The sequence below is a fragment of the Elephas maximus genome, chromosome 8 (genome assembly GCF_024166365.1).
Source record: "Elephas maximus indicus isolate mEleMax1 chromosome 8, mEleMax1 primary haplotype, whole genome shotgun sequence".
In the NCBI taxonomy this organism is placed as follows: domain Eukaryota; kingdom Metazoa; phylum Chordata; class Mammalia; order Proboscidea; family Elephantidae; genus Elephas; species Elephas maximus.
The window spans coordinates 91,959,429-91,974,863 of record NC_064826.1 but is presented as its reverse complement, the minus strand read 5'-3'; the positions used below and the strand labels follow the sequence as shown (position 1 = coordinate 91,974,863).

The 15,435-nt window shown below is 37.7% G+C and overlaps 1 protein-coding gene across 1 annotated transcript in view; it reads right to left on the bottom strand.

The window, feature by feature from the left end:
* The window catches only part of GARS1 (glycyl-tRNA synthetase 1), a 52,030-nt gene that overhangs the window by 8,755 nt on the left and 27,840 nt on the right, over positions 1–15,435 (bottom strand). The window contains exons 8-12 of the mRNA XM_049893606.1: positions 15,247–15,396; positions 11,887–12,049; positions 9,891–10,055; positions 5,185–5,297; positions 4,270–4,410 (exon numbers count right to left, since the gene is read on the bottom strand). Of these exons, the coding sequence (XP_049749563.1) occupies positions 4,270–4,410; positions 5,185–5,297; positions 9,891–10,055; positions 11,887–12,049; positions 15,247–15,396 (732 nt within the window). The remainder of the gene's footprint in view (positions 1–4,269; positions 4,411–5,184; positions 5,298–9,890; positions 10,056–11,886; positions 12,050–15,246; positions 15,397–15,435) is intronic.

Genomic DNA, 15,435 nt, shown 5'->3' with positions numbered 1-15,435 from the left:
AAGACACATTAGTCAAAACATGCATCTCTATACCTTAAAGGAATTTTACTGATTGCTAAATTGTTTTTAATTTTAAAGTATAATATAACTTGGCCAACTCTCCAGATATAATAACTGAAGTCATATATAAATTATTTAAAAAGAAATATCAAATTAAGTATGGTAAAACCTGTGAGAGTTGGAACCTGTATAAGGAAGAAACCTATCGGAGAAGGAAAACTCCAATATTTTCCATTAAAATGAGCAAAAGAAAAGTGGTAAGACAGAACCCTGTCAAAGGCAGAAAACTTTCGAGACCTGGAAAAACAAGCCAGTCCCATCAAGTTCTGGCTCTCACAGGTTTCACTGTATTATTCCAACAATGGCAGATAACAGTATTCTGGCTAGTTTTATAAAATTCAGCAAATGACTCAATGACATTAACTCTTCTGGTTTTGAGATCAAAAGATAAGAACATCCAAAATTTGTTTAATTCCTGCTGGTAAAAAGATTTCTATTTTCATTACTGTCCCAACAAACGTAAAAATGAATCAGTTATCTTATTTCAAAATAAACTTTGACACGTATGTTGATTAAGTATCAATGAAATAGAAAGTTTACTGATTCTGTTTGATATGTGAATATTGTTCCCAAAAAGTCATATCCTGTGATATGTCACACCCAGTTTCAGGTTATAAGAATTCACTTCTCTAAGTGCTTCATCTAATACCCACACTTCAGCTTAAAAGTTATTTCCTCACATCGTGAATATCAACCTGGATTTTTCTTGCCTCATGAGCAGCTCAGCGCTGGGAAGAGAGAGCCCTCATGTGGTTGTCACTGAAGCTGCAGAGGTGGCACTAGTTTCTAGCAGTGATAATCTCATGCATCATCTGGATGGTTCCACTGATTTCTTCTGTCTGAAGTGTGTGTGTGTGTGTGTGTGTGTGTGTGTGTGTGTGTTTAGGATTCCATTACGTAAACAGTGAGTGTCCTATGTATGCTCTCTGTGAGCTGTCTAAGCATACAGTTACAAAAGAGCTGAAATTAGCAAGAGCACCACCATTATTATAGGATACATAAAAGAAAACTGTCTTGTTTGTTGTATGATCTCTAACTAGTGAATGTGTCCAATTTAACAGGATTTCATTTTTTTTTTAGCATAGATGTTACTTCTTAGAAATTAGAAATGTTTTAAAAATTTTCCTACTAAAATGGATAATTGTATCCTCAGCTTATAAGAGCTCATGATAGGTTTTTTGACAAACGTATATACACATACAACCACCACTGCCCCAAAGGTTCCCTTGCGTCCCTTCCCTTTCAGTCCTCCCCACCTCAGGCGACCGCTGATTTGCTTCAGTCACGACAGACTACATCTGTCTTTCTTACAGTGTTTTATGTATTTACTTTGTTGTTATTGATGTCTTCCCTAAAGTTTCATATAGTATGCAATCTTTTGGTTAAAGCTTCTTTCATGCAGTTTAATGTCTATGATAAACCCACTACCCGTGGGTTGATTCCAGCTCATAGGGGCCCTATGGGACAGAGTAGAAAGCCCCATAGGGTTTCCTAGGCTGTAATCTTTACGGAAGCTGACCACCAGACCTTTCTCTTGGTGAGTGGATGGTGGACTTGAACCACTGACCTTTTGGTCAGCAGCCAAATGCTTAAGCACTGTACCACCAGGGCTCCTTAATGTATATAGTAGGGTCAGCAAACTTTTTCTGTAAAAGGCTAGATATTAGGTTGTGCATTCTCTATGCACAATTAGGTTGAGTTGGTTAACAGTGCTGTTTTATGTCTTCTAGATTCCTACTGGTTTTTTTTTTTTTGTCTAGTTGCTTTACCAATTACCAAGGGAGAGACATAGAAATCTCCAACTATAACTGTAGACTTGTCTACAGTTCTCCTTTCAGTTCTGTCAGTTTTGTTTCATACATTTTGAAGTTACACTTTTAGCTGCGTACACATTTAGGGATGATATCTTCTTAATGAACTCACCCCTTTATTCTTATGAAATACTCCTCTTTGTCCCTGGTAGTCTTCCTTGTTCTGAAGTTTACTTTGACTGATGTTATTTTCATTAGTGTTTGTATGGTAAATTCTTTTTGATCCTCTTACTTTTAAACCTATTTGTGTCATCACAATTACATCTAAATTTGATGAAGATTAAACCCACAGATTAAAGAAGCTCAACCACAAGCTGGTTAAACATGAGCACACTGAAGCACATTAGAGTCAAATCGCTGAAAATCAGTGATAAAGAGAAAAATCTTAAAAGTAGCCAGAGGGATAGAAGACTTCTTACATAAAAAAGAACAAGGTAATGATTAGAGAGTTCTCATCAGAAACTATACAGGCTACAGTACAATGGAATGAAATCTTTAAAGTGCTGAAAGACCAAAAAAAAAAAAAAGAGTCAACCTAGAATCCTATCCCCAGCAAAAATGTGTTTCAAATATGAAGGGGAATAACATTCAGTCAAACAAAAGCTCAGAGAAGGCAATACCAGGAAACCTGCACTGCAAGAAATGTTAAGGGAAGTTCTTCAGGGAGAAATATAGAAATTGAGATCTACCCAAAGACCTCTGGAAGTGATAAATTTGTGGGTGAATATAAACTTTTTTCCCCCTCTTAATTTCTTTAAGAGATAATGGACCGTTTTAAGCAAAAGCAGTAACGAAGCATTATGGAATTTATAAAGAGGAAGTAAAATGTGTACCATCAATGACACAAAAAATAAGAGGAAAGGATTGGGAATATATTGTTGTAAGGTGCATATATTTATATATGAAATGGTACCAGTGTGTCATTTGAAGGTAGACTATGATCAATAAAAAATACATAGCGTAAACCCTGGAGCAATCACCTGGGAAAAAAACACACAAAGGGGCATATAATTAATAAACCAATAGTGGAGATAAAACAGAAGTACTAAATACTGAATTTAGAAGAAGGCAGGCACAGAAGCAAAACGAACAAAGAACAGATGGGACAAATAGAAAATAGTGAGATGGTAGATTGAAGTTCAACATATGGATAATTACATTAAATATAATGATCTAAACACTCAAAGTAATAGGCATTGATTGTCAAACTGGTTTAAAAATTCAGGACCCAATTAATTGCTGTTTCTAGGTAACATTTTTTTTTTTTTTTTTGTCTTTCAGCACTTTAAAGATTTCATTCCATTGTACTGTAGCCTGCATAGTTTCTGATGAGAACTCTCTAACCATTACCTTGTTCCTTTTTATGTAAGGAGTCTTCTATCTCCCTGTCTACTTTTAAGATTTTTCTCTTTATCACTGATTTTCAGCGATTTGACTCTAGTGTGCTTCAGTGTGCTCATGTTTAACCAGCTTGTGGTTGAGCTTCTTTAATCTGTGGGTTTCATCTTCATCAAATTTAGAAAACTTTTAGCCACTGTATCTTCAGATACACCCCCAATCTCTGGGACTTCCAATTACGTACATGCTAGATTGCCTGATATTGTCCCACATGCCAAGGCAGATCTGTTTATTTTTCCTGTGCTTCATTTTGGACCGTTTCTGTTGCATGTCTTTGAGTCTAACGGTCTTTCTTCTGCAATGTTTACATCTGCTGTTTATCCTATACAGTGAAATTTCATTTGATAGTACCTCTAAAAATATTCCATTTGGCTTTTCTTTTATATATTTACATTTGTTATTTTATATGTTCATGTTTTTCTGTATCTCTTTGAGCATATGAAGCTTACTTAAAATAACTGTTTTAACATCCTTATCTGTGTATTCTATCATGTCTGTCATTTCCGAGTCTGCAACTTCTAACTTTTCTCCTCATTATGGGTCACATTCTCTTGCTTTTTCATGTGTCTAGTGGTTTTTTCTTGTTTGCCAGATACTGCGAATTTCATATTGTTTAGTGATGGATTTGCTGTATTCTTTTAAAGAACTCCTCCATTGTTTTTGTATTAAAAAACTGCAGAGTCCACAAAAATGAACAATGGCTTAAGAGACAGGAGCTATGGTTCCTGCTCCTTCTTTGGCCACTATCTTGGACAAGTCTCTTCCTCTAAGAAAGTTTTTAGAAAAAAATTGTTCTTTAGAGTCTACTTCAAATCTATTTCCAGGCTATAGAATGAGCAGCTACCCAAAATCCCAGCAGAGACAGTACTCTAAATGTAGTCAAGAGGCAGTACTTACCCACGAAAAATTTTTACAGAAGTGCATCTCCCCTAACTTTCAGAACCTGGCAGACATATCTGACTAAAGCCCATGTAATAAAAGTACACATCTTAAATCTTACCCTTTCTCATTCAGTAGCTTCTCCATTTCTGTAATGTAGCACTCATCACAAATGGCAAGGTACTCTATCACCAGCTTTGCATCCTTCTTATATGCCTTACCAATTGCTCCCTTATTGGGTTCAAACTGGACAACACTGACTGTTCTGTATGAAGTAGTCAAGGAATAAAACAAAACAAAACAGCACTGCTTGAGTATTTGGGGAAATGATCTTGAAAACAATCAACCAACTTAATACAGCTACCAGTTCTCTATTAGAACCCCAGATCCTGTCTACGCTGACTTCAAGCACAAGGGAAAACAAATATCTAAAAAGAAAATATAATCTAATTAGCCACATAAACAAATCCACTGAATAATAACCTCAAATAACAATTTATTCATTTCTAAAATGCCCCAACAGAACAGGATCTATTTCCTATCACTGGCTTTGCTCCAAGAAATCAGCTCACAAGCTCAGTGCCTGGTAAAAAGAGGGAACTTCTGCTTTGCTGATTTACAAATCAAGGGAGCTAAGTTTTTATTTCATCTACCATAAAATGCCACTCATTTTTCAACAGAAAAAGTATTCATCAGGTACCCTTTACTGAAGGAGCATGTAGGCAGGTGAAGTATAGAGAAATGCATTTTGGAAACACCTGAGGAAAACCGGCCAATATCCTGAAATACCTCAGAACATTTTTCTGAATGCTTCTTTTGAGAACCAGCCGCTGACTTGGTACACATCAAATTACAAGTAAAGAGAACAGGAAAGAAGCAATGAGATGTGCAAAATTAGAAGTTTAAATGTCACCACAATATGCAAAACATCTCAGTTTATCCATAGAACAATGTGTAGACTCGGACTTACACATAACCAGTGTTTAAACTTTAATTCTGAGTAACAGGACCTGAGTTTTAAGAATAATTAAGAAAGGATATGGGTTCTTTTAGAGGTTTCTCTGCTACAAGTGGAACTTTGGTGGCTCTTGCATGACAGGAAAGGTCGTAACAGGAACGATCAGCACATCCAACAATCTCAATCCAGCCCTAAAAGGACACAACCGATAAAAGCATTTATACCTGACATTTGGTTCGTTAACAAACGCATGCAGGCTGTAACCAAGCCTTTCACATATTCAAGGAAATCCAGTCACAGAATCTCCACTTCAATTTTGTTTGAAACAGGAATAGTTTTGTATGTCAGGCAGCTAAGACGTCTATAAAAGGATAAATTTACACATGTACACAAAGCAGTCTTCTTACTTTCTAGACATTTATTTTATCATATTGTGGATGCTGGGTAAACTAATACATTCTAGGATTTAATTATAGAAATAAAATATGAACCTAGATAAAACCTGTAGATTTGGTTCAAACTTGAATGTGGCAGAAGCCAGCCCTCTGGATGAAATACCTACCATTCTCATAACCCGGCATCAGACAGCTGTCCTAAACACAAATCTCAGTTGCTCATGAACGTAGGCATCTGTGCTCAATTCAGCTTCATTACCGAACAAAGAAAAATTCAGTAAAGAGCAGGTAAGGTGTAGGTCACAGAATAAAACTAAACAACAGGGTTACGATTTTAGTGGTGCCAGGTTCCATCTCTTGTAAAATCTAAGATACGTTTCAAAAGCAAAATCTAAATTGTTTTTTAAAAACCCTTAAGAACCTCTTATTTGAATAAGAACAAAAGAGGTAAAAGGCTTAATTTAGTAATATCTAGTTAGACTTTCTCATTAATATTTATTTTTTGCCCTTGATCCACAAGTTTGGGAAAATCCAATCATCACAATTACTAAGGTTCCCAGAAGCATGGTGCCACGTGGGCCACTTGGAATAAATGGGCAAATATAAAACTCATATGATCTCAGAAATCCAAATGCATAACAACAACAAAAGGAATTAAAGAACAAAGCTTGAAAACACATAACCTGATAATCTGGCATTCACTAAAGACACCAACTAGTTTATACACTGAAACATATCACCAGTAGTTATTAAAGACATCAGCTAACATATTTGTGTACTAAAAAGTAAAATTACAAAAACATGCCTGAGAACGATAAGCTGTAACTCTGGGATAATGGTTACCTCTCAGGAGGGAGTGGGAAAGGGTGTGGCCTTATCTCTATCAGTAATTTTTCTAAATTAAAAAAATAAAATATAAAGCACACAAAAAGGAAGTATTCAAGTCTTTAAAAGAATTTCTCCCCTCTCCTTAAAAAGTTTCTGTTTTTTTGGAGCTGCTTTTTTTTTTTAGTCCTGTCTCCCAGTGGCCTTACAACTACACAAAACGTAGCCTAATTTCAATGCTAGACTCACATTTTCTGAACCCCAAGCCTTCAGGGTTCGGCCATAGCTTGGTGCCACTCAGATAAGGCTTGGCAGGCATGTGTAGTGGGGTTTATTAAAGCAGAATAGTATAATGGTTAAAATCATAAACCCTGGAGTCAGACAAGCTGGGCTCATCTCTCAGCTCTACCACTTACTAGCTGTGAGACTTGAACAAATTACTTAACTGCCCAGTGCCTCAGTTTCCTCATTTGTAAAAACAGGGATAACAGGACCTATAAAATAGAGTTATTGTGAGAATAACCTAAGATAATACATGTAAGGCATTCAGACTAGTACCTAGCCCTTAACAATTACAAATGCTGAATGAAGAAATAAGTGAAATGTGAAAGCTGATCTAGGCCAGATTTAGAATCTAAACTGAGAAAGCAAGAATCTGCACCTGATTTAACCTGGAAAAAAGGTCAGAGCAAACTAATAGAGGGGAACTGATGTGGAACAAAGAAAAAAGAAGTAATCTTTTCTCACACAAAATGAAAAGTGTTTTACCTGAGTATCAAAAAAAAAAAAAAAAAAAATACAGAAAATCTCAAAAGTGTAGCAAAATTAACAATCACCCATAATCCAAAAATAATTACTATTATCACTCTGGCATATGTCAAGCAAGCATGCTAATAAATAAAACAGTAAGAAAAGTCTAGCAGATTACTGCCATTCTTTCCTAATCCCACAAAGGAAAAAGGACACATTAAAAGCAACATTAATAACACAACACCACCACCACAATAACAACCTCTATAGACATATGCACAGTATCATGCATTTGTGTGTATGTTTAAAATGCATAGAAAAATCATCTAGAACAGGGTTTGGCAAATCAAGGCCCATGGGCCTGTTTCTCTACACTTGGTCAGCTGTGAATGGTTTTTACATTTTTTAATGGTTGTTTGAAAAAAGAGATGAGCAACAGAGAAGATATGTAGCCTGCAAAGCCTAAATTATACTAATTAGGCCCTTTACAGAAAATGTTTGCTGATCTCTGATCTAGAAGAAGAGACATGAAACACTTCCGGGAAGAGGCATTAGATTGAAAGTTTCACTTTCTACATAAACTTCAGCATTGTTTTTTTCTTTTTTAAAATGACTAACTTTTATTTTCAATATTTAAAAATTGAAGTCATTAAAAGTTAAAAGTCTCAGTGGTACCAAAGGCATATGGCAACCAGTGGTCTCTGGACTAGAATCTTTTAATATGGAAGAGGTGGCCTCTCTAGTACCCAAATGCCAGAAGGTTCTCCGCCTCCTTGTTTTGGATGCCCTCTTGTCCCCACTGCCACCCATGCAGAACCCAAACCAAACCAAATCCACTGTCATCAAGTCGATTCTGACTCACAGCAACCCTGTAGGACAGAGTAGAACCTCTGCCACAGGGTTTCCAAGGCTGTAAATCTTTACAGGAGCAGACTGTCACATCCTTCTCTCATGGAGCAGCTAGTGGGTTCAATCCATTGATCTTTTGGTTAGCAGCCATGTGCTTAACTACTGCACCACCAGGGCTCCTACCAATGCAGAAAACACCTCCTAAGTCAAAATGTCTTTCAATCCTAAGCGTCAGTACTGATGTTCATGTTTGGGGGGTGGGAGGGTGACCTGGGATTTATTAAATATATAGAATTTGAGAAAAGGTAATTCCTAGCCAAGATATAAGGAGCCCTGGTGGCACAGTGGTTAAGCGCTCCACTAACCATAAGGTCGATGGTTTAAACCTACTAGCTGCTCCACAGGAGAAAGATATGGCAATATGCTTCCATTAAGGTTTACAGCCTGCTTCCTACACATATCCAAACAATTCGTGGGATTGGTTTACTAGGTCAAAAGCCTTGGGACCATATACTGGGCAGACAATTTGGTTACCTGGCATAACATAGTTCTCAAAGATAATGTTCTACATCCAAGTTTGGTTTGAGTGGCATCTAGGGGTCTTAAAAGCTTGTGAGCAGACATCTAAGATACAACTATTGGTCTCTATTTACATGGAGCAAAAGAGAATGAAAGAAATCAAAGGCTCGGAGATGGGGGTAAGCGTTGCCTAGGCCCTCCTCATCTCTGCTTACAAGCCTCTTTAATAAAGCTTTGCTCATGTGGAAAAAAAAAAGGAAATCAAAGGCTCAAAGAAGAAACCAGTCCACAGGACTGAAAGTCCACAGAAACTACAACCTCTTCAAACCTGAGACCAGAAGAACTAGGTGGTACTCAGCTACCACTACCAACTGTTCTGATCAGGACACAATAGAAGGTCCCTGATAGAACGGAAAAAAAAAAAGGTAGAACAAAACTCAAATTCCTAAAAAAACGTCAGACCTACTGGACTAACAGAGACTAGAGGAACCCCCGAAACTATTGCCCTAAGATACCCTTTGAACTTGGAATCAAATCTATTTCTGCAAGTCACTTTTCAGCCAAAAATAGACTGGCTTATAAAATAAACAGTATCACCTGTGGGTAAGGTGCTCCCTTAAACAATTAACTGTATGAGACCAAATGGTCAACAGTTACCCAAAAGCAAAGATGAGACGGCAGAAGGGGAAGGGAAGCTAGATCAAAAGAAACAGAACAAACAGAATGGAAATAATGAGAAGGCTGACACATCGTAAAAGTTGTAACCAATGGCATGGAACAATCTGTATAAAAATTGTTAAAGGGAAACCTAACATGCTGTGTAAACTTTCACCTAAAATACAATAAAATATTATTTAAAATAATAAATAAATCAAGTAGGAAAAAAAAGATTTATAGTTTTAGAAACCCTGTGGGGCAGTTACACTCTGTCCTATAGGGTCACTATGAGTTGGAATCAATTTGACAGCAATGGGTTTGTGGTTTTTTTTTTTAAAACCAAGATGACAGAATTTACTAGAAGTTATCCCCCAAACCTATCAAACAGCTAAGAGTACTCTGACATTCTTTACTCAGCCACACCACTATTTTCAACATTTGCTGGGATCCTTGTCAGGAGGAGGCCACCCTGGCTAGCTCCATGCAGAGACAGTACCAACAATACTGCCCATCCCAGGAACCTACTTATAAGCACTGACCCATCATTTACCTTCTCTCTCTCTCTCTCTCTCTGAAAAAGCCACATAAGTCTACAAAAGGCTCCTGGGACACAAATAGCCCCCTCCTTATACAAAGGCAGGGGGCAACTGCTTTTTTTATTTTGCTCAGGCAAAGATCACTTTTTTCCTTGTTCCACTAATGTGAAGTGCACAAAAGGCAATTTTGGTATTCACACTTCTAAGTTAACACGTGAAAACCACACAGTAAAAACCATGCCACTCTACTTACGTAGGACGTTTTAGATTCGGCATCCCAGCAGTCACAGGCATAATGGGCCATCTCGTTCTCCATGTGCTGTCGGAAGCGGAGTTTATCTGGAGATACTCCAACCTTGGTGAGGTAGAGGTAGATACGGCCAATGAAATAGCCTAACACTGAGTTGTTAATCACACCCTGAATAAATAAACACGCACAGGGAAAGGAGAAAAAACACACATTAAGAGTTTTGAAGGCCAAAGCACCATTTTATGCAGTTACTCATAATCCGTTGAAAAATCACTGAACACAAGGTAAACTCACCTATCCACCCTTCAGGACAATTTCAAATACCCATAATGTGATCTTGGCTATTTTTAAAAGGGCCAATGCCAAGTTAACAAGCTGATGATAATGGAGCTATTAAAAATCTTTCTCCTGTACTTCACAGGGTCAGAAAAAATTCAGCCCAACACTTAACAACTAAATCTACAGTACTAAAAATGATATATTTTTTTCCAAATTGTGAACCACGTGCTACTACTTATTCTTCTAAAATGTGGAGCCAGTACTCACATTTCACAGGGCTATTGTGATTGCTAATTAAAAACAGGCAAAATTAAAAACACATACATACATATTTAGCCTAAATATAGTTTTTTAAAAAAAATAGTAATTACATTTTTGGGCAGCGTTTTCAAAGGTGGGTTGCGAACAAAAAAAATTTTTTTTAATGAAACAGAATAGAAACTATCATATGGAAACCCCAGTGGCACAGCGGTTAAGTGCTACGGCTGCTAACCAAGAGGTTGGCAGTTTGAATCCACAAGGAGTTCCTTGGAAACTCTATGGGGCAGTTCTACTCTGTCGGTCGCTATGAGTTGGAATCGACTTGATGGCAGTGGGTTTTTTTTTCTGCCATATGGAGTAAAGACATGTACAAGGTCACATTGTCAAATATATATAATGTGGGCGATGGTTAAAAAATAAGACAAACACTGCTGTGGGTAAGTAACACTACACTTAGAACCACAAAACCAAGGGCACATTCTACTGACAGCCTCGTGACTTGTTTTGAACTTGTCCTGAACCTTGGTTTCAGCTAGTGTAAGTGAAAGAAGCTATTATCATATACAGGTAATTCTCACCTGGGCAAAGTTCTTCTGAATTAACAAAAGTAACCAGACTGAAAATCTGTGAACCTCATACAGTATCAGTAATCATACAATCTAGTACTGGAAAAATCTTAGAACGCATTGAGCCCTATCTCCTACCCGCTGCAGGGGTCTTCTGTGCAACACGGCTGACAAGTTATCGCTCAGCCTCTCCCTAAAAATCCTTAGGAGCAGGGAGCTCACTGCTTCCCAGGGCAACCCTTTCTACTACTGGGCAGCAGCTAGTGCCAGAAAGTTTTCACTCACTCATTTCTCCAGGTAAAAATTGGGAGGAATTCTACCATATGCAAGGTCTTATTCCAATTGCTATGGAAAATACAGAAGAGAGCTTGCATTCTAAGAGTCAAATTCTATCTTCCCAAAAGTACTATGTATTGTTAAAATTTGGGTTAGTGAGGCGCAGTGCCAACTGAGATCTTTTTTCTTGGTGCTGTGCTAAACATTTTCTTCATGTTAGCCCCAATGGCCCACAAAGTGGGATGGCCAGGTATTTCCTCACTTGTTAATTGCCACCGAGTCAATTCCGACTGATGGCAACCCCACATATGCAAAATAAAACTGCTCCACAGGGCTTTCAAGGCTATGATCTTTTGGAAGCAGACTGCCAGGCACCTTTGGGTGTGTTCGAACTGCTAACCTCTAGGCTAGTAGCTGAGTGCTTGATTGTTTGTACCACCCAGGGACTCCTTTTCCTCCCACTAAAAAAAAAAAACAACTTTAAAAGGTAATAATAATGTATGTAAAATAAAAAGACTGCTAAAATAAAGGGTTTTATCATCCAGAACTCAGAATCTGCTAAGTACTGCAATCACCAAATTGGTAAATTGTAAATTAAATTACCTAAGGAACCTTACCTGTTCAACAGCATCTCCTAGGCGCATTTTACGAGCAGACTGTCCGCTGACCTGGGCTTTCGCTGAATACAAATAAAGGTGGAGATCTGCCACGCTTGGGAACTTGGGATGGTCTTTCTCACTGGGATCTACAAAGTGCTCAATTTCTGCCATTGTGAATTCTCTGGGAAAGCAAAAAAAAAGACATATGGGATAAAATTTGCATTCTTAACTATAAAAAAGAAGAAGCATAACTTTTTTCATCTGTAAGCTATACTACATTGATAAAGACCCCACACTACAGGAATCTTTTATCACTAAGCAGAATACTGGTTTCCTAAGGAAACAGCAAAAATTATTTGGATTAGGTTTGGACAGTTGTTCTTTTTAAACACATTAATGAAAATGTTATTACTCCTTATTTAAAATAAACAAACTTTTCTCAAATATTAATTCCTTATCTCTAGCAACACCCACAAAAGATTATTACTTTTGATGGAAAATAATTTTTAACATATTAGTACAGTTTTAGAAATCAAGAAAATGTAAGCAAATAAACATCACACACACAAAAGAAATGAGATACTGAAGAGTGACTTCCCAATAAAATGGTTTTCCTTAAAACATTAGCGAGTCTTTATAAATACACACAAAATGAACTTCCTAACATTTACTTTTCACAGAACAGGAAATTAAAAGGGAATTGTTCTTTAGCTTTTATAAGTTTGATTTTCTCTATTTTATTGCTCTGAACAATAAACGAGTAAATGGCTGATAATGGCACCACACAGCTGGTTTCTTTAGGATAAGAGCTTTTAAATAAAGTGTTATTCAAGACACAGGACATGAGGCATGAATTGAACAAGCTAACATCAAGCTAACTGCAGGATGATGAAATAAACATGCGCGCAATAATGGTTTCCAAAGAGATTTCTCTGAATGGCAATTTAGTACCCACTGGTGGGGAAAATGTTTTAAGTTAATTTTATGGGTCAAAATCAAATCTCTCTTCTTTAAAGGAAAAAAAAGCACACATTTACAGTGCACTTTTAAGATTATCTCAGATGTTCTATACATAATATAAAATTGCTTAAATGGACTCTAAAAATGCAGGAAATGTGTTGCAAAAGAGCTTTGATTTGTAAACTTTATTTTTTAATAGGATCTCTCATTTGGTCCCACAGCTCCTATGTTTTAATCATCATTCAGCAAAAATCACACATCTTCTAAGTGCACAGAAATTGTGACAGAGACAAATAAGCATGGTGTTTGCCCTCACATGAATGTCTACGATTCAGGGCTCAGATAAATAAAGGCCCTGCCCAGAATCTCAAAAGAAGCTGCTGCCAAAGTCTTTCTATCTGTTCTGTCAAGTAATCCCAGGCCACAGACAGGAACCAACACTAACACTGATCTGACCAGCTTCACCTCTTGTCTTTGAGTTCAGAGAACATATCAGGAACTGTGGAGAACTACAATAAAAAACAAGTAAAGACAACAGAGTCAGCCAATCAAAATAAAATAAAAATCTTCAAATGAATAATACTCCCAATCTAAACAAAGGAATTACAGCTATACGAAGACTATCTGATAATGCTGTCAACAAGAAGAAATTGTAGTCCTACCATGGAACAAAGACCATGGGGATGCTGGCTCATGCAGTAATGAGTAGACTTCTGGTCAGGAACCTGGAGAGGCATGTAACAAAACCAGCCAAAATCCAGAGGGGGACATTTTGAAGAGAAAATGACCAAGGAACGACACATCAGTAAGTACCAAAGGCCTCTTAGGCTGTTACCTGCTAGGCTCATTCCTCAGTTCTGAGCTGGCTTTCCCACTTACCACTTTTTCCCCCTTACCACCTTTTATTTCACAGGGCTCAGGCTTTGCCTTACATCTTGTTAAATCTACCAATAGCTACTTTACTTTGTGTAAATCTTCTCCCAAAACACTTGCTTTAGACTATGCCAATCTCATACAGCTCCCTCGGTATTTTGAAAGTCTGCTTGCTAGACACTATCAGAACATGGCGGAAGTCAAAAAAAAAAAAAAAAAAAAAAGGCGCAAATGGTGGGAAATAAAAGAGATTCAAATCTAATAACTTTTTCACTGTCATACTACCCAGTTAAAGTTTCTGATTACCTCTTCTTTCTACATGGAAGTCCAGGGAGGTCCTTCCTACCTCCTTGCTAAGCTGTCCAAGCTCTTTCCTCTATGAAGTCTCTCCCTTCTAGACCACAGGCCTGAAGATACAGTTTGGCTAGAACACAGAGGTAACTCCTAACAGAATACATCATGGGGACTTACAAGATTAGGCCAGTGCTTTGGGTGCTGATCCAGAGTCAGTGGCTGGGATAAGCTATGACTGAAGACTGTCATTACAGAAGCAAGGAAATAGGTAGGCGAAGGAGAGGCAGACTGGGGAAAACACTTCGGAGTCTAAGAAAGCTAAGTTTAGCTACACATTCTATTTCTTGTGTGGAATTTATTGCTCTAAGAGATGATATAGGAAGAAAATTCAAAGAATTCACAAAAAGCCTAAAGTCATAATAAGTTTCTTAAGAAAATAGAACCAAATAGTACCAGTACGCCTTTTACACATTCCTGAGTACATCTGACAAAGGCAGGTTATTAGAGTACGGGGAAGTGGGTGCCTGAGTTAGAGCAGACAGGGGTAAGCTTGCTAACTTGTCTGTCATATAACCCATTGCTGTCGATTCCAACTCATAGCAACCCTATAGGACAAAGCAGAACTGCCCCATAGGGTTTCCAAGGCAGTAATCTTTTCAGAAACAGACTGCTACATCTTCCTCCCGAGGAGCGGCTGGTGGGTTCAAACTGCCAACCTTTCGGTTAACAGCCAAGTGCTTAACCATTGTGCCACCTCAAATACCTGGAGCACTCCCTCCCACACACCAAATATTGGTACAGAGCACCAATCAATTACTAAAACACTCCTGCCCCAACCCCAGTGATGCTGTCTGCCCTGGAGACACCTAGTGATTCATCATAACCATTCCCTATCCCCACCCCACCTTACTCTTACACACATCACCACTGCCAGAAACTACTTTAATTTAGACAACCAACATCTCACCAGCCTCAAAATATATGATGAACAATGAAAAAAGAAAATTCGGGGCAGATGGTAAACTATTCTTAACCTTCCTTTCCCTTCAAATTCATTTTTATTGCTCAAAACTGCCTGTCATCCCAGAGATTACATTTACAAGACAAAAGCATGCTGTTTTGGAGAAGACAAATACAAATCCATAATCATGTTAGGATGAAGTAGAATTGTTTCAAATTAGTAAGCTTTTACTTTCAACTCAATGTCAAGGTCGTTCACTAATCTGACCAAGAGAATACTACAGGTGGTACCTGACTCTGATCAGTCCAGATCGAGGAGAGATTTCATTTCTAAACGAATTTCCAATCTGGGCAGCAGCAAAAGGCAACTTTCCTTGGTTGAACTCCAAAAGTCGTTTGAAATTCAGGAAAATCCCCTGTGCAGTTTCTGGTCTCAAATACCTATAAATTAAAGTAAACCAGCCTGTTACAAAGAAAGAA